Genomic DNA, 19,040 nt, shown 5'->3' on the forward strand with positions numbered 1-19,040 from the left:
TTTGTACCCATGAACTATGCGATACCAACTGAGCTAACAAGCCAACTGGGAGTTGGTCCGAGGTCATGGGTTCAAATCCTGTACAGGCCTGAATTTTTTTTTTCAGGCCTTATTTTCACTACTGCTCAAGTAGTGTTCATTACCACGAAGATCACTTTCATATCCGCAGTTCAATTATATGACTTTCATATATTCACTGTCGTTTAAAAAATACTCTGTTAATCCCAAGAAAGAAAGATGAAATGATGAGACTGGGAAGGATTACCTTCCTTGAAGGGTCACTGGATAGGGTGACCCCTGAAGCAATCTAGTCTCTACTTACATGCGTCTTCTAGCTAAGGTATAGTTCAGCACCTGCTGCACCAAGGAGAACCCAGACGCTCCGCCGGGGAAATGGGCTGGAAAATTCACCCCAGTCTTTTCGCCAACGAAAAATTCAAGATGGCTTCCGTCGCTAGTTAGTAATTGTATAATGGCTCCATGCGGTATGAGTGTTATTTCACGCGCCAATTCCTTGGCTCTTCAGGGTTACAAGCACTGTTGTCATGTTATGTTACATTCGCCTGTGGAAGAAAAGCTTTTTGGCTTTTATCCACTGAAACAGGCTGTCCTGGTAAGTACCAGTTAGTCATGCTTGTGCCCTTTAGTCTTCATTTAGTACAGTAGTTAATGAAAATATGATTTCACCTGCCAAGTAGTAATGGAAAGATCTCTTTATCGCTAACTAATGTTTTCCAGAGCAAATCAGGCGTATGCATGAACACTTGACTGATATTGTGGACTTAGGTTTGAAAGAACACTGTTCATCGACTGATAAAAGGATACGCCAGTTACGTCCATTATTATACGTTAGATTTACTCTGAAAAATCTGATTTGTCGACAACATTCAATCGATATACATTATATACATTAGAATCACTCTGAGTACTCTGATTGGTGGAGAGCATACAGTCAACATACAATAGCGTGTGAAGTTGACATAATAATCCAATTTGTGATATAAACTACGGTGTTCTACAAGGATTTCCAGTCCTGAGAAAAGCCGTAACAACACACGTGATAAAATACTGTATCTTGTTATATGTGTTTGGTATCACCAATCAGCTGCTGTCACATTACTTGCCTTTGGCGCCTTTTGGTCAGGTTGATGAATGAATGGCAAAGCCTTTACCTCTTTTTTCGGATTATGGCTGCTAAACACTCAAATTTGTCTATTGCTTTCAGACAGCGATGTTCCAACTTTCCAGAAGGGGAAGAAAATCAAAATACAAAAAGTAAAACAGAAAGTTATCTATTTAGTGGCTAAATTGGTGAAGGCATTTCTTGTAGCTGAGAATGAAAGTCAGCAACGAAAAGATTTGCCACAGGCCGATTTTTTGTCATGTACTTGAAGGATTTATTCAGTCAGTAAGAACCTATTGAATAACTCAGAATTTTGTTGATTGAAAATTAGGCCCATTGTTTGTTTTTGTAGTGATTTAATGCATGTTTACACCGTGAGTGTACCGATGCACTTTACAATTGTTATTTGGAGTGTTGATCCTTTTGTTTTGATTCATTAATAAGGTTGACTTTTCTCTTCAGTAAAAGGCTATTGTGTTTATATGATAAACAAAATAATACATGTAGATGCTTGTAGATATGAAATTTCTCTTCTCATGTTCAACTCGACATTTCACGCGTGAGCTATTGGGTTAAACATTTGATGAGGAATTCCATATCTATGCACACCCATGTATTATTCTCTATATCTGCAGCAGGGTCATCATGTTGATTACAAAATCTGCCTAGTTTTCTAGCCCCACGTCTGTGTAGTGTTCTCAAACTTTCTGAAAACTCAGAGAGAAAGTATCTCATCAGTATCTGTTATGTTACTTACTAACTGGGAGGTTCATAGCAGAAAAACTGTGTTGGTGGTCTTGAATACCCACCAAGAGCTGCACTCAAGACACAGGGTATACTTTTTTTCTAAAAGGGTTTGACTCATGAAAGAACTCAAGACTTTGCTCAACTTTTTACAACAGAAAAATTGTTTTGGAGAATTCAAATAATCAATGAATGAAAGAAACATTGATTAATTCATTGTAAATAAATAGCTGACATTTTTAACTTCCTGAGTGACTTTTTTTGAAGGATTATTAGACTAAGAATAGTTCTTGGATATTATGTCAACCCATGTAATGACACATTTGCCATTGACAAATTCATTCCAAACTAATTTTCCTCGGGAAGGATATTTTGAATCCTTTTGATAAGGTGTTGTAGCTTGGTTCAGCTATTTCAGTTCTGGTCTGGGTAAACATATGGTTTATTTTAAGTTGAGCTCTTTCAGCAAATTTCTGCCTTTATCTATTGCATTATTCACATTATTACACTGAAGTAACATAACATATAAGTGCCAGTGGCAGAATTATGGCTGGACTGGTGAGGGAAAAATGATGCAGATTCTTGCTTTGGGAGTTTACATTTACATGTAATTGTGGAGACGTTAATTTTGGAATTTTTGAATAATGGCAATGGATATTTCGTAGGAGGGAGAATATCCAACACTCTTACAAATGCTTTTTAAGATGTGTTACATAAGCTCATGAACTAGCAGACCTTATTCATTTATTTTTGAAGATATCAACATATAATCAGCAACTAAATGGGTGAAATCTTACCATGTTAAGCTCACTTGTGGCTGGGGTAGATTTCTTACGACAAAAACGATTGACAGCAAAAAGTCCTATTGTGAATTTTGGATGATCCTTTCAATCTTTCCTAGCGTAGTTTGTCAGTTAGTGTAATTTCTTGCCAGTGATGCAAAACCTGAGGTTTTGTCTAACTATTTTTGCAAAGATTAAAGTATTATGGGAAGTTTGATTTTTTTGTAGTGGAATACTGATGCCACCACAATAAGATTTTGCTGTCAATTAGACATTTATGAATTTTTTGGAAGAGCTGCCTCATTTATTGAAGCAATCTACTATTAGTCAAATTTTTAGCTACTGTTCGCTCTTTACCTTCGCCAAAGTGAATAGTGCATGGCTGATAACCTCTTTGCAAGCCAATCAGATCTAGAAAAAAAAATTCACTAGTAAGGTAAGTAGTAAGGAAAAATAGATTAATAAAAATAAATAAAATGATTAATGACATCACCAGAATAGAAATGTGCTTGCAACTGGTGTCTTCAACAGGGCAGGGTGCTTTATGACTCCTGCTCCCATGAACAAAGTACTAATGAGCAGTTGCAAAATAGAAATACAATTCTCGTGTGAGAGCTTAACTACTTGAAGTCCTCTATTTCAACTTAAAAATTGGTGGGTTTACGGCTCGTCAGATTTGTCAGAACTCAACAGTCAGGTTATTTTTGCATTTCCTCAGATGCAGCTTCGTTTTGATGGCCGAATGGGATTTCCTGGAGGATTTGTGGACGATTTTGAAGATCTAGAGACTGCCATTAATAGAGAGGTTGTAGAAGAGCTTGGAGAAACAACAAATCCTGTCAACATTACTAAAGAAAACTATGTGATCTCTCATTTGTATGAGGAGTATGTGCCAGAACTGGACATCACAAAGAAACTTTGTCTTCACTTCTTTGCCAAAAATGTTCCATTAGAACAATTCTTAGAACTTGAGACAAGGAAACAAGGGGCACCGTATTTAGGTTATGAGGTTTGTCAGTCTTTCTTTTGAATTCCACCCTATACACACAACAATTAATGCTGAAACATTTTTCAAGTTTAGAAGTAGTATTATTTTTTTGAAAACTTATTGTATTATTATTATTTAACTCCAGGCCTGGGTTGTTTGAAGCGTGGATTATGATATCCATTGGATGAATCTCTATCCGGTGGATAACGCACTACGTTTTGTGAACACTTTCTGTTGAATAGCGATTTATCCGCTGGATAGCGTTATCCGCCCTTAATACAACTAGACTCAGCAGTCCATTGCAAAAGATTTATGTTTTTCACGTTAGATATCTTAGTTACAATGTCCATCTTTTATGTGCTTCAAACAAAGGATTCATTAACCTGTCAGCTCTCAAGATCCAATGTAGTAATTCTTCTTGCCTTTCTTTTGTTATATCAAGATAACGCCCTTTGGTGGACAGATTTGTGTGTTTTATTCACATTCAGAAGATATTGTACGATGTTGTAATTTAGGAGAGGTTAATTTTAATCTTTTTTTAGAGGCAAAAAGGTAAACTCAGTGGAAGTAGTCACAAGAAATTTATCCCAAGATTTTAGTAAATCATTCCAGCAAGAAAAAGTCTTTTATCGTTTTTACTGTAGTTTCGTAGACGGCAGAAATTTCACTGTTTCCCTTTCAACGGAATGCTTAAGTGAGAGACACAGCATTGTTTAATGGCTGTCACGTTTGACTCTGGATAAAGAGATTGAGAGTCAATCCTTAACTATCGGGGTCGTGTCCCATTGAAGGAAAAAGAATGAATTCTTGCTAAGCATTTCTTACCAGGAGATCATTAATCTAAAATGTTTTCCGGTGCAGTGACAGGGTCAGATAAGAGAGACGTGAGGAAATGTGCACATTCCGCTGTAACTTGTCTGTACCTATACGACCAAAGTCATGATCTGAAAAATTTTATGGTGATTTTTAAAGAAAGCGCATTTCTCTGTCAAGTTAATTATTTTCTTAGTCGGCGAAGGTTTCTTCTGTTGTGCTTTTACACAAGAAATAGTTTTGAAGTTCACCTCTCCCGGGAGGATATTATCCCTGAAAAATATTCACACCATGAAAAACTGGTGCGACTAGCTCGTACGCGCGGCATTTCAAGTTCGCTTTACTTATGTTCGGATCGTGACAAAAAAAAGACATTGGGACATGTTTCTCTCTTACAAAGCATTTTCTCGAACTTGTCGTGTTTGAGTTTCAAATTACTCGGTGAGAATATATATGCAGATCTTCCGATTGAGTGCGATGTTTGTTATTACTGAACTGTGAATTCAAACCTTACTTATTTGTCTGTTGGTAGGTCCTCGGGCTGGTTCGATGTCCAGTGTACATCTTAAGAGACAAACGAGGAGGGCTTCCGTCATTTCTAAGACACGACTTTGTAGGAAACTCCCGACAACAGCTGTTAATCGGCTTGGAACACGAAGGGATATTAACTCCAGAGGAGATCAAGGAAGTTGTGCAACTCTCTCAATCAATTCCAGCGTCGGCGGCTAAATTGTGACAGTAACAGTGTTTGATATTGCCGGGGAAGTACAGGTATGTGGAACTAATTTCAGAAGATAACGGCATTTGATAGTGCCAATTGCTTTTCTGAGGAGGAGTGGACATGCAATCAATTCTGGGCTTGATGCGTGGGTGAAGGCTGGAAGTTTCGATAAAACCTTGTGAAAATGGACGTTTATCCTGGTCCATTTTTAAGTTTGCGAGCTTAATAAACGATATTCCACAGCCGCTTTGGAAATGATGCAAATGTAATCGCAAAGCAAGTTTTTATCACGAACGAACAGCGTTTTACGGAAGAACAATGGCCGTATTACTCATACGATTCGACTCACAAGACGAATTTCAGTGAACACTAATATTTGTTAGATTATTATTTTTTACTATTGTGATGATGATATTATTATTGTTATTATTGTAATATAACCGTGTGTATATTCCAAATGCAAATGATACTTGTAAAAGCTTTTTAAAGTTTCCCGCAGGCAATTTTTTTTGCCTGGAGCAAAAACGAAAACAGCTGATTTCTGGAACTCATTGGTCGGTCCATTGTGCGATGTTGGTTCTGTTGATCTCTTCCTTAATCCAAAGATAACAAATACGTGCATTTATTGTAAACGGTAATAAACGGCAATAAACGATATTAAGTGTGAAATGTGTCTGGAAATCAGTGTCAATGTTTTCTCGTATGTTTGTTTGTTGAGCTTGTTTTTGCACCTCCCTACCGCGTCCTCCCTCCTTTAAAAAATCCTGTTATTTAATTAACACGCAATTTAGTGGCTAATTTAGCGATTAATTTTACCGCTGAAGTGTGCGATCATTACCATAACTTCTTAGAGTTCTACGGATCTAAGGCTAGGTATTTTTTAATTATTGCTGCCTTGTAATGCGCGTAAGATTTTTGCTAAAAATAATAACCTTGAAGCTGTTCGATTCTGATTACTTGTGGTAGTCTGTGACTGTTTGATATCTTCCCTTTTTTATCCTCTTAACAGAACGAATTTTTTTACTCAATTGATATAAACGAGTGTATTGATAAAAATTTGACAAAAATGAGCGCTGCGGGATCATGAGGTACCAGTTTAAACTCCTTCAGCTATGCGAGGGATCCGCGCATGCGTTACTCGCGATATCCTGGCTTCGCGTTGTCGGTTTTGTTACATGAAATAGAAATTTAGTTCACCAACAATTCTCTATCAGAGGCTTAACTTTCAAGGCTGAAAGCTTTTTGTTGCCGGTGTGGTAAAGTGGAAATGCTCTGCGTGATTGAATGATACATTAGGCGTGAAATAAGTTTAAGAATTAATTATTTAAAAATAGTCTCAGAACTAAAATAGAACTAAGATGGTCGGAAGAGTATTTCACCGCGTAGGTTATGTGATTTTTGGCTTTCAGCCGAGAATGTACAACAAGTAAACCACATTTTAAGTGTGTACCTCTTCAGGGTAATGTTTTGTGGTGTGCGTGACTCGCTTTCACATTCCCTAAATGGGCTTGCCTTTCCTTCAGCTGTCTCTTTGTATGAAGAAGTTCTTCCTCTTTTACCACCGACCGAGCTTTTGTCTTTTTTAACTTACTGAAAAATGATTGGGGCTAGTGTAAAATCTTGAGTGCGTAAGGAAAGGTCTAATTCATTTTGGACAGGAGTGCAAGGTGCGGAATCACCTCAATCGAACCGCATCTCTTCAGATTTTGCACCCCAATATTCTTGCCACTGATCTACAGAGAACACTTAAGTTAGCCGGCCCATCGTCATGATTACAAAGTTCGTGTGTTACATGATCCTTGGATACTGTTAGTATCAGGAATGTCGGAAGCGCCAAATAGAACAAGAGAGATGGCTCAGGATTGCTATATTTTCTATTTCCTCCTCATACAATTTTTCTTCCATTGAACCATGTTTAAGAATTGCAGGTTTTTCATTATCTCTGCAACCAAATTCGGCTTTGTTAGTTTTTTCTTTGCTCTGGGTTTCGAGTTGGTTGTTAACCAGACTCTGAGTAGTAAAAACACACTAAGTCTACAAAGAAAAAATCGACAAAGTTGGAGCTTAGTTTGTAGAGCAGGGCCTTGATCAACAATGGCATTATGCGGTCTGTTTTTCGCAGCTTGACTTCAGTATACACAATAATTGTCAAGAGGTTAACCTGTACTAAATAGTCATATTTTATGTTGCTATTAGTAGGTTTCGAAGCGCACTATTCTTTTGAAAGTAAAAATCAATTCAATGAGTCAGTACCTTCTCCAGGCGTGGCCATGTTAACCTTGTTGAGTTGATGTGACCATGAATTTATCAGCCGAGAACAACGAACTGACCTATCACTAAATTGATACTGGTTTAAGTTGATAACTTAAGTATTCTTGTTTTATTTGCTATTATTTGGCCATCTGAGCATGTCGGGTTTTGCCTCTAATCCAGTCTAGTGTGGTAACTGAGCGACAACAGCATGGATAGAGAACATGGCGTGCGGTAGTAGAGTGGGCGTGAGGCGACAATTAACTCAGTTCTAGAGTTTGAATACCAAGGGTCAAGAGTTTTTTGCTGGAAATCGTGAGGAGGATGCTAACACCTTTACAAAACAGGAAAACAAACCTCCTCTTCGTTTTTTCGAAAGAAGTTGATGAAGTAGTCATTGTGGAGTATGATAAACTACATCCGAGACAGTCTAAAAAGCGGAAAATTCGACCCTTCCTGTGAGGTTAATCAACACTCCTGCCTTTTTTCCCACGGTGCTTTTACCAATTCATTTATCGGTGGACTTCAACCTTTTGCGAATCAAACATTTCGCTGAAGCGCAATTCTTGAAACATCCATTGTCGTTCAGCTAGACTTCCCATACGGAAATTAATTTTTGACGCATGTTATTGTGATGGTTCTAATTGTCGTTATCTCTTTAGCGATCTTATTTTGTGCCCTCTTTTGTAGTGCCTTGTTGAAAGGAAACCCTTTTATTCAATTATCTCTTTATCTTGGTTTAAACCTAAGTGTGATGATTACAGACGCTAGAGTAAAATAATCCGTTTGATACAAATACTCGTGGAACAGTAGGCACGCACGAAAACTGCGCAATGAGATTATTTTTATATCAGCGGTTTAACAGCCTCATTGACTCAGACAAATTTATTTCAAGATAGATTATTTTAAGCTGGCCTCGCGTTAAACCGATTACACACTCTATAAACACTCCGTTGGAACAAAATTTGTGCCAGTGTTATGTATCCCATGTTCCATTTTAGCTATCGATACCGGAAAAGGCGACCTCATTCTTCCGGCCACTCTTTGAATAATTAAACGCGCCTAAAACAACGTCAAGATGCAGAGCGAACAAACACTATGGCGGGAGCTTATGTAAAAAGGTTAACTTGCCGTCTGTGTACTTTACATTTAATTGTGAAAAAGAAACGCCGTCTTATTGTAATCAATCGGCACTTCTATAACCTTGCTTCGTGAAAGGGAAAAATAACTCACAACGTTTGAGAACTGCGTGTGAAAAACGATTGGAATCTGCTCTGTCTGACGTGATTTTTGTTTCGCGCTCTCCGTGCCGCAAAAAGTCGAACAGCTCGTTAAGATCCATTTTGATACTAGATGAAACCTAAAGAGTGGGTGGATATTGTACCGCTCATTTCATCCCTGTCGCTGATTTTGGGAAGATACGAGTTGAAGTGTCTTGAGGCTCTGTTGAGGTCACCTCGTTTGATCAATTGAGTTGTAATTAGCTTCTTTACCTCCGCCCACCCTCTGCGATCAACAAACAATCATTGTCAAGCGATAAACACTTTAAGCGGAAATTTAGCTATTAGAGGTATTAACCGGGTTACATTTTTCAGCCAAAATGCCCGGTCGTTGATGTGTCAATTCTTTCTTGGGACATAGCAGGGCGAAAAAATGACGGGAATTTTTGAAAATCAAACTGTACTGTTAAATTGTTTCCATTTGGAAGGCAGTATGACCAGTCAACGACACATGTCCTTCCACTTTTCCATACGTCACCATTAACCGATTGATGTCATTTTGGGCGACCAATCAGGACTGTTGTTGTTCATTAGCGATGACAGGTGAAATGAAATTGGCTAGCCGTGAACTTCAATAATATAAAAGCAAAGGACCAACCGACCACTAGCTGCATCACGTGTGAAATTGTATTTACGTTTTCATCATTTTTTTTTTGTTTAGTATACAGAACAGTGGGCCTCATAAGAGAAACTCGTATAAGTATGGAGAGGAACGAATCCATCGTTTTTGTCTTGTTAATGTTGGTCCTCTTCCAAGACAGGACCACTGCCAGTTGGATGTTAGTGCGTTTTTATCTCATGCATTTCCATTCATTAAAATCAAAAACAGAAGCTTTTCCAATTTGATGGACAAATACATGAGCGGTGGCGGTGTAGTTGATGAAAAGTTTCTTGCCTTATTTTGAAGGTGGATGGGAATTTCGGCGCTGGGCACCCGAAGCAGTGGAAATCTGACGACTTGTTATGGAGTTCCTGGCTTGTCCTCTCAGCAGATGACTGTCTGTCAGTCCAAACCGGACCTCATTCCAACCCTCAGACGTGGAGCAAAGCTTGGAATTGGTGAGTGTCAAAACCAGTTTGCCAAAGAACGATGGAATTGCTCCACCACAAATTCCTCGTCAGTATTCGGTGGAATTATTAACATAGGTGAGTACAAATATCTTCAGTGTAACTTTTCTCACTGTGCGTCAGTGACGTTGCTACAAGTTTCCCTCTTTTCCGTGACAGGAAGTCGTGAGGCTGCGTTCATTTACGCGATAACTTCTGCTGGTGTGGTACACGCGGCCAGCAGGTCATGCAGTCTTGGCAACCTCAGTGAATGTGCTTGTGAAACTCGCAGGAAAAGAAAGCAGCCCTCCAGAGGATGGGAGTGGGGAGGCTGCAATGATGACGTGAAGTTTGGTGTCTGGTTGTCAGAGACGTTTGTAGATGCACCTGAACGGAACGAGCGAGGTGTCACGAGCTCTGATAAGAAGGCACGTTTACGGAAGAAGGCAAGACATGCAATGAACCTTCATAACAATCATGTTGGTAGACTGGTGAGTCATTAGCACACTTCTTACCAAGGTTTAAATATGTTAGTGCAGTTATCAGCCTTCTGATGAAGTTGACAATCTTCGATCGACACTTTAGATTAAAGGCTATAGGCACCATCGAATAGTTTGAAGAAAATAAAATAAAGTGTTATCTTGTAAAGAATGTTAATCCGAAAGTTTGCGAGAAAATCTGGAAACATAAGATGGTTGGGTTTAAATGTCACCTAAGCGATTTAGAATGTTGTGTTCGAGCAGGTTTTAGGTTTAGGAATTTTTTTGGAGTACTTTTCAACTCACATAAGTTCGAAACGGAACTGGCCAAGACTGCAAATGTTCATCGAAATGGCCAGTTTTCACGAAATTTCATGCATATAACGATAGGAAAAAAAAAATCAAAGGTAGAATATCTATTTCTTCAAGTATTAGAATCACGAATGTACTAACAGCTCCAATAGTCTTCATGACCAGTATTCAATTGCTCTTAATTGCTCAAAATGGCTTCCTTTCACAACACATTCTCTTTTTTCAAAGACGAATTAGAATTGCATAATTAAAAATTACTATTCGATTGTTTGAAAGAAGGAACCTGGGCGGCTTGCATGAAAATCTCGTGGGAAAAGTGAGATCACTTTGTTCGAGATCGATGTAACGTTAACATATGATGGTGTTCAGTTCCAAATAAAAACAGTCTGACGTAAAATTTGATACGAAAAGGACACAAGGTTCAATCCTCATCGATCAACAGAGCAAAACAGTTTACTTGTAAATAGCATTTATTTTGGGAGAGATATTGCTGGTAATTTTATCGGTCATCTTCTTAATTTCATGAGCATGTGGAAGATTATTTGATTGTCATTTTTATTGAGTCATTTATTGACTAAGTGAGTCCAATGGGCCATTAATTTTGCGTACGCACAAGATAAACAGTTTAACAGACGTTCGATGGCAGTCCACTAAACGGAACTCGGAATTTTTTTTCATTTCAGAACTCGAAAATTCGTATTAGGCGCTGTATTTTCGGACTAATATATGATTTGGACTTACCACGATTTACTTATACTTGTTTTTTCATGATATTTTCAAGCTAGACACGATCAGCCAATAACCTATCAAGTTTCCACATAATTTGTTGGCGTGGTAAAATTCTTTAGAAAGTTTTGTTGCAACAGGGTTTGGATTTTATGGGTAAGAATAGAGTTATTTGCGGCTTTTCAAATTGAAGTTGGTTTGTCAGTAGGCGATCTTCAATTCCAGACATTTCACAAGTTTTTTGCTGGTTTCCCCCCCAATTTTCCCCACACGCAAAATTAGCTGTTAAACACATTAGACGATCCGAGTGGAAAAAGTCATGTAAACGATTTTGCAAGTGGTTTTAAAGTTCAATTTCGTACGCGGATATTACAACAGTGGTACCTTACATCTTGTTTCTCTTTCACCATTGGCCTACAGAAAGCGACTCTAATGTCTTCCTCGGCTTACATCTCTGGAATTTGGAATTTCTCTTTTAGTTGATAATGTTAGCGTGATTGAGTGGCTTCTTTTAAATCTCTCCAAATCTGGAGAGGTACCTCCCTCGACAAGCTATTTATCATGTGTTGCCTTCAGTTTCCTCTTAACAGCAGAACAACGCACTTCAACGCAATGGATTTTGCATGTGTTCATTAATTATCGCTTACTCGTTCTTATTTTATAGCTTAGAACACTAGAGCAACTTCAACTTAACGCTCAAAGCCATTAAGTTTGTATTTATTGGCGGGCCATTGATAAAAGCTCAGCAAGACTTAAGACCATTTGGTAAAATGAATTTCGTTTCATTATTGTTCTTATTAGGTTGACCTCCAGCCAAAGAAAACAAAGGGATCAAACCCCACTCTGAACTTAATGTGATTATAACGTATTTTCCCTCTGTCCATACTTTAACGGGAGACAAAATAATTGGAGGTCCTTTAATACTAGAAATATCAAACTCATATGTTGAGATGACGACAAATCATGTAGCAGTTTTCCTTTGGCACAGCAGATATCTTTTTAAAGCACGTTTTTGGTTTCCTGATGCTCAAAGTTCTTCCGTAGTCTAGATTCATCAAAATTAAACGATTATGGATGAGCTATCATGTCTTAGAGCAAATGGAACTTCGGTTCATGTCAATTAGGGACAAAATGTTATATTTTGATTATGTCGGAAATGTCGGGTAACAAGGGTAGAAGAAATGGGGTGTTTTCTCAGCTTAATCAATTTTAGATTGGCATAGGTCCGTTAAAAGCACTTTATCCACCGGTGTTTTTTGTTCTTTGCGAAATTCACCTTATCTCAGTTGTAGTTGCGGTTTCCGTCACCGATAAACACATGAAGTTGGGATTAATATGTAGTATTTATTTATGTTTGAATTTGATTGTTGTTTACATTATTGAAAAAGCGTGTGTATCAAGTGCTGCTCTTCACTCGGCCATTAGGCCGTTTGTCGCCCCACAAAATCGTCAGCAGCTGTCATTTAGTCAAAATATTTTTTGGATTTCTGACAATGCAGTAAATAATGCGTTGCTTGCCATTCTGACGTTAGTTGTAGCTACTCACGTAGCAAGATGATGCGGCCGGCGCCTTGTGCTGTCAAATTACTCTGTAGTGTGTACATAGACAAGATTTTTACTTAACTTATGATAATGAGGCGGCAACAAGAATGCCTTGCCGATGTCGGATATTGAACAGTGTTTGGTTTGTGGCCGCATTCGGAACATATCACGTACAACTTATACAACTAGACGCACTCAGTCGGTGTACGATTGAGGTGACGATTCCTTGCACGGTTTGAAGACTTCAGAGTTATCGTGGTTTGCTCTAAAAATTTGTTTTGATTAAACACAACCGTTTTCTTGTTTGTTACCGCTTTTTGAATTCCGTTGGGGCTAAGGGTTGTAAGTAGTGATTTGGTCGAAGGAATATTCTTGTGTTCATAGTCAGACTGAAAGCAAATGTCAGGACACGAAACCTCCTTTTTTTAATTTTTAGACTCATGTCCAACTGTCCAACTGCTTTTCTACGTTTTGGCATTAAGGCAAAGTTAAGTGAGACAATACGCATAAAATATAAATTTTTAGTGTAAAGTCGTTTGGACTATTGGTTACCGGAAATAATTGAAACTAAAAATGTTAAACTAACCAACCTTTTTTCTCCTTTTTGAGTTGTGTTTACAGTCTTTATAAGCCGTCTTTTGCGGTAATTTCTCGTTGCATACGAGCTGGACAAACCTCCAGAAATTTCTAACGTAAAACGCATGTAGCTTTGCTATTGTTGGTTGAAAGCTCTAAAGCACAATATTACGTTTCCTATTGAATATTAGTTAGAACCACTTAATTTTCCTTACAGTTGCGTGACCTATAAGTTCCAACCCATAGCTAATTTTTAATGACAAAATCATTGTGATGTTGTAGAGGGAGAGAGAGAGGGGGGGGGGGGGGAGAGAGAGAGAGAGAGAGAATGAGAGACAGCTTAAGTATTAGGGTGACACTTATTTACTCCTTTACTGTTTTTGTCAAGTACAAACTATCGTTGGGTCTAACGGAAACGTGAGGGCAGGGGGTGGGGCAATGGGTAGAGATTGGGGTGCAAATGGAACTTTTAACATTCGTGATGGAACGAACTGTTCATAGGTGTGTCGTTATGTTCTGACGACAGCGACTCAGAAAACACGGATGTGGGAGATGTAAACACCTCTGTTGTGTGGGATCGTAACTAATTTATTAATCTGGTCGGCTTGCTATTTGTTTTCTCAGCCGTTTTCCTTTGGAATTAATCTCCTCATTAAAGACAAATCATCTCTTTTTGGCCGCTCCTAGAGTGATTTGGAATTTGACGGGAATTTTGTAAATGATCGGTTTGAAGAGCTTGTCACTCAAAGTCAAGAGAGTGACGCCGTGGGAAATTCCAATCGAAAAATCTGAGTCTTTATTTATATAATAAATTTGGTTTCCAATAAACGCCTGGGGCCGATTTTTCGAAAGGTTGTGAGCGCTAGTCCAAGGTCAGAATTTAACCTCGGTCCATATTTTTCCTCTATGCAGCAATGTTTGTTGCTGACTCCTGTGATATTTCATACTTTAAGATGAAATTAAAAGAAAACTAAAGGTGGTTGATAATTTTGCTTTTAGAGACTCACGACAATCTGGGGAGAAAATTCAATTTATAAAGCATAATCATAAGGAAAGATGTGTTTTCGTCTTGTCACGAGCGTAGGACAAAGAAAAAAAATTCTGAGTCCCCATGAGGAATCGAACCTCAGATCTTCGGATTCCGCGCTCTGATGCTCTCCCACTGAGCCACAGAGACTCCACGGTAAGCGAGGTTTATTACGAAGTTCATATGAAACGCATCCTGCATACTACTAGGATCGGCAATGTCGAAAGCGTCAAGCGCGTGCTTTCCCAATCACTCTAGAGCTTACAGAAAACACAAATAGGATTGTTCAAAACATAATTAAGTTTTGTAGTTAGAAATTAGAGAGATGGTAAGTTTTGAGCTCGGTAAAGAAGTAAAGAAAGATGTTTTTCGTCTTATCACGAGCGTGGAGCAAAGAAAAAAATTCGAGTCCCCACAAGGGGACTCAGGGCGCGGAACCCGAAGGTCTGAGGTTCGATTCCTCATGGGGAATCAGAATTTTTTCGACCTCCTTAGCGTCACAATGCTTACTTGTCCCATTTTCTACAGAGACCAAACTTCAGCTTTAAGTTTCCGAATAACTTTGTCAATGTTTGCAATCAAAACATATCTGATCGCTGCCCTGACATCGGCTCGGTTGTTGCTTAGGTTCGTGAAATGAAAAACTGCAGAAAATGCTGAACGCAGGTTACTATCTCGGGAGTTATGTTCAATACATTTCCGAACGTGCGTACAAAAGTTACCTAATGTATATCATCTTGCCCAACTCTAGTCTGTCTACAGCCGTTTATTTTATTTTCAGTTCAGAGGGGGCGCGTAAAGCGAGCATAACTAAGAGCGTGGATCTTGAGGGCGACCGCGTAGTAGGTTGAACACCCACACTTTTGTGTCTGCCTTCGTTAAATCCCTAGCGGTTCTAATTTATTTCGAGTCATAGACAATAAGCTGAGGGAAAACAGAACGTCCTGTGAACAGAATATCCTGAAAGTGACTAACTTTAAAGAAACTTTAGAGTTTACCTATATTTCCGAAAAATTCAATGATTTTTGTAACATGTGAAATAACTCTTAGTGTCCTATACCCCTGAATTGATTTTACACGGCATTTGTTTTCAGCAACAAAATTAATATCTGTCTACTTTGTCAGACCAGTCATCGTTCAAGTGAATCTAATAACTGTTTACCAAACTTGTTATTCTTAAAATTTTGGTATCTGTTACATTTGTTATCTTTTTTCTTCTATCTTTGATCATTCAACGGGTTTTATTGCGCAGTATACGATGATAAAACGTAATACCGAGATATTGTTTTCTCAGCCGGTAAGATGGGCCATCGGAGATTGTAAGTATGTCATCCGAACTAAGTGAACTCGTCACTTCAAGTAAATTGCTCTAGTTTGGAGAAGAATGAATGAATTCAGCACACGTATTCTTTAACACCTTCGATATTAAAAAAACGCCAATCGAAAGCGGTCTGTCGCTTAAAGAACCAATAAGAATGGTTCTTTTATCGCGGCATACTAGTTAACCGTACTGTATCATCAGAGTGCTTACAGTCAAGGGCTGTTTGGTCCAGTGAAAGGCGGGATTTTAATGATTGATACTGTGATTAACCCTATACTCGTTTCATTGTGTTAGGTTTTTAAATTTCATTTGTCTGGCCGGTAGTAAGAATTATATCAAAAAGTACGTTTTGTTCAAGATAGGCCTTCTTCCCGATTCTCCTAAAATATTATTTTTGTTTTCTAGTAGCATTCATTGATGTTACACCAGACACTGCAACTCCTTTTACATACCTCATTGCAGAGCAAATATTGGACACTTTACGTTTTGTTTCCAAGGACCTAGATTTTTAAATTCTCTGAATATAGGAATCCAGAATGTTGGCACACTTCCCCTGTATAAGTCTAAATTGTTAACATTATTCCTAAGCTGACTCCCTTCTTGTTTTTTTTTTCCTATTCAATCGAGCTGTTCTATTAGATGTTTATTTGAGTGCCTGCTATTGTTGTTGTTTTATGTGATGTTCTTTGTGTTCTTTCCCTTTTAACCTACAATATTTTTTACCTAAATTACGCCCTAATACCCCACGTTTGTAAAATTTTAGGAGCCTGTAGCACATAAGCCTCTTGGTTTCTCAAAGGATTTCCTCGCCACATGTTAAATTTTCAATTATATTGTATTATATTAATGTATATGTAATTTCTTTTATTTCTATTGATTTATTATAATCAGAAAATGGCAAAATAAACAAATAGAGGATAAATCTCCACTGCTCATGTAAACATTTTTAATATTGTTATTTGCAGGCCGTTCAAACCCTTGTAAGTGATCGCTGTCGTTGCCATGGAGTCTCTGGCTCTTGCACCATGCAAACATGCTGGAAAACTGTGCCGAACTTCGAAAAAGTCGGGGAATTTTTAAAAGCTAGGTACGCGAATGCGGTACAAGTAGTTTACAACAGACGAAAGCGACGCATAAGGCGAAAGGAGCAGAAACGACTAAAGATTACCAGAGATACGTTGGTGTACATCGACCGGTCACCAAACTATTGTAATCCTAATCCGACTCTGGGCATCTTAGGCACGTCTGGCCGGGTGTGTAACAAGACGTCTTCAGGAGGAGACCGATGTGATATGCTGTGCTGCGGAGGAGGGTACAACACTCAGGAGGTACGAGAAGTCAAACGGTGCAACTGCAAGTTTGTATGGTGTTGTGTTGTGACCTGTGAAAAGTGCCCTCTGATTTATGACCGGCACACCTGCAAGTAACCATCAAGATTCCCCTCTTTTAGCAGCAATTTTCTTCCCCGTGGAGATCAACTTTATAGTTTAATAAGTTATTTATTAATTAAAAACAATCAGGAAGTGATATGAATTAACATGGTGGCTAAAAGCCCGCGTTCGTCTTTACTCTTGGAACTTTCCTACTTCCACTTTAGCACAAAAGAAAGGGAATGTCAATGAATAACAACAAAGTTATGCTTTGAGTTGAAACTCTACTCAGCAACTACGTATCTCGTAAACTAGCTGTGCATCAGCAATTTATCAATAATTTATTAGACTCTGTTAACTGCAAATAATGTCTAGTTTAATGCAGTAAGAAAGAAGTGAACTAATGAGGTGGAATACAAATGATACTAAGGTTTTCATTTTTTTAAATAGTCTGACTGACCGACTGACTGACCTACTGGCTGACCGACTGACTAACCGACCGACCAAACGACCGTCTGACAAACAGACAGGCAGAGAAAGACAGACTTATACAGGCAGCAGAAGAAAGACACTGAGTCGGCAGACTGTCAGAAAAGCAAACAACAAACCCACATACGTAACCAGCAAATTAACAGACGCAGTACTTCAAACGAAAATTTTCAAGGCAAAGGCGTGGAGTACAGCGTCTTATTGTAACCGATATTTTCAATTTTCTTGTTGTTATAAATGTCAGTCAGGTACTGTGTAACATTTTGCATGTAGTGTACGTTATTTATATCCAGTAGCACGTAAATGACTTGATTTGATCATTTTAAGGGATACATGGCCAGTTTAATGCCGGTCACTTTACTATAATGGGCAGAGCAGGGGACACATTCTTCTCTTTTTATTCGTCCTCTCTATTTTATTCCGCTTGCAATCGACAAAATGACATAGTGATATAACTGATACACGGTTAAGCCACCTACATTCTAATTGGTGACGATATTTTTTTATTCAAAACATTTTCAAGTTTGAGATATCACTATCAATTCGCTTCTTGCCCATTTCCGGTCCATGCAAGAAGACAATAATCGATAATATATGGTGTAAAGTTATGTCGAGTTTTTATCACATAGGAAACCTTGAAGTTCTTGCTTAGTTCATTTATACAAATTGGCTGCTTTAAAATTAATTTTTAACAAAATATTTGTACTTTTGTTGTTGTTGTGTTTTTTTGTCAGCTATTTTGTTAAATAAAACGAATTAGATTCGGAAATGTGCCGTTTCGTTTTAATGCGCCGTGAACACTGGCCAAGGGTTTCTAGTGCGCGATAGTCCGTCTGTGTCAACTGGCTGACGAAAATCAACTTAGTTCAATGGGAAAAATTTATCAAGAATTGTAATAACTCGGCATGCGAACTTTTAGATCATAAATGAGTCTCAAAGAAGAGTTTGGCAATGTATGATCGCGTGACAAATTGTAATCACCGTTAACGGTTGTTTTGAGGTACAAAACTAACTTATTCTGATCATTTGTATTGCTTTGAGGCACTTTCTCAGACAACGGTTCCCAGAACGCTTCTGCTAAGTCTATTCTGCAATACTTGTAGCCAAAAAAGTATCTTCAATTAAATTGTCTGGTTTTTCCGGCTTTGTTAGGGGCGTCCTGGCATCCTGGTGATTCACAGAGTTGGCTATCCTTTATATTGAGAAGCCGTAAGAAGTCGATCTACCATCATTAAATCAAAGAAGAAAGCTATGAAATAATAGATAGGTTATGGCCATCGTTGAAGAGATGAGTTAACTTTGTGTACGAGTACTGTAATGTATGATGGCAGATTTCACAATCATGAACTGACGTCTCTTTGTTTGGAATTTCTTTAATTGCAGTTTACCTGAGATGAGAAATTCGCTACGAAATCCATTTACAGTAACCCTCTGATAATTTCCAGTGGGA

The 19,040-nt window shown here is 38.3% G+C and overlaps 2 protein-coding genes across 2 annotated transcripts; both read left to right on the forward strand.

The window, feature by feature from the left end:
* The first annotated feature begins 436 nt into the window (after window positions 1-436).
* LOC131787693 (U8 snoRNA-decapping enzyme-like) lies at window positions 437-5,831 on the forward strand. Its single transcript, XM_059104780.2, has 3 exons — window positions 437-613; window positions 3,368-3,658; window positions 4,983-5,831. Exons 1-3 carry the CDS (start codon window positions 473-475, stop codon window positions 5,184-5,186), a joined length of 636 nt encoding a protein of 211 aa, XP_058960763.2. The 5' UTR covers window positions 437-472; the 3' UTR covers window positions 5,187-5,831.
* Window positions 5,832-9,186: 3,355 nt separating this feature from the next.
* On the forward strand, window positions 9,187-18,350 carry LOC131787637 (protein Wnt-16). Its single transcript, XM_059104727.2, has 4 exons — window positions 9,187-9,480; window positions 9,609-9,847; window positions 9,929-10,239; window positions 16,697-18,350. Exons 1-4 carry the CDS (start codon window positions 9,404-9,406, stop codon window positions 17,156-17,158), a joined length of 1,089 nt encoding a protein of 362 aa, XP_058960710.1. The 5' UTR covers window positions 9,187-9,403; the 3' UTR covers window positions 17,159-18,350.
* The last annotated feature ends 690 nt before the right edge of the window (window positions 18,351-19,040 follow it).

Source organism: Pocillopora verrucosa, chromosome 14 (assembly GCF_036669915.1).
Source record: "Pocillopora verrucosa isolate sample1 chromosome 14, ASM3666991v2, whole genome shotgun sequence".
Lineage (NCBI taxonomy): Eukaryota > Metazoa > Cnidaria > Anthozoa > Scleractinia > Pocilloporidae > Pocillopora > Pocillopora verrucosa.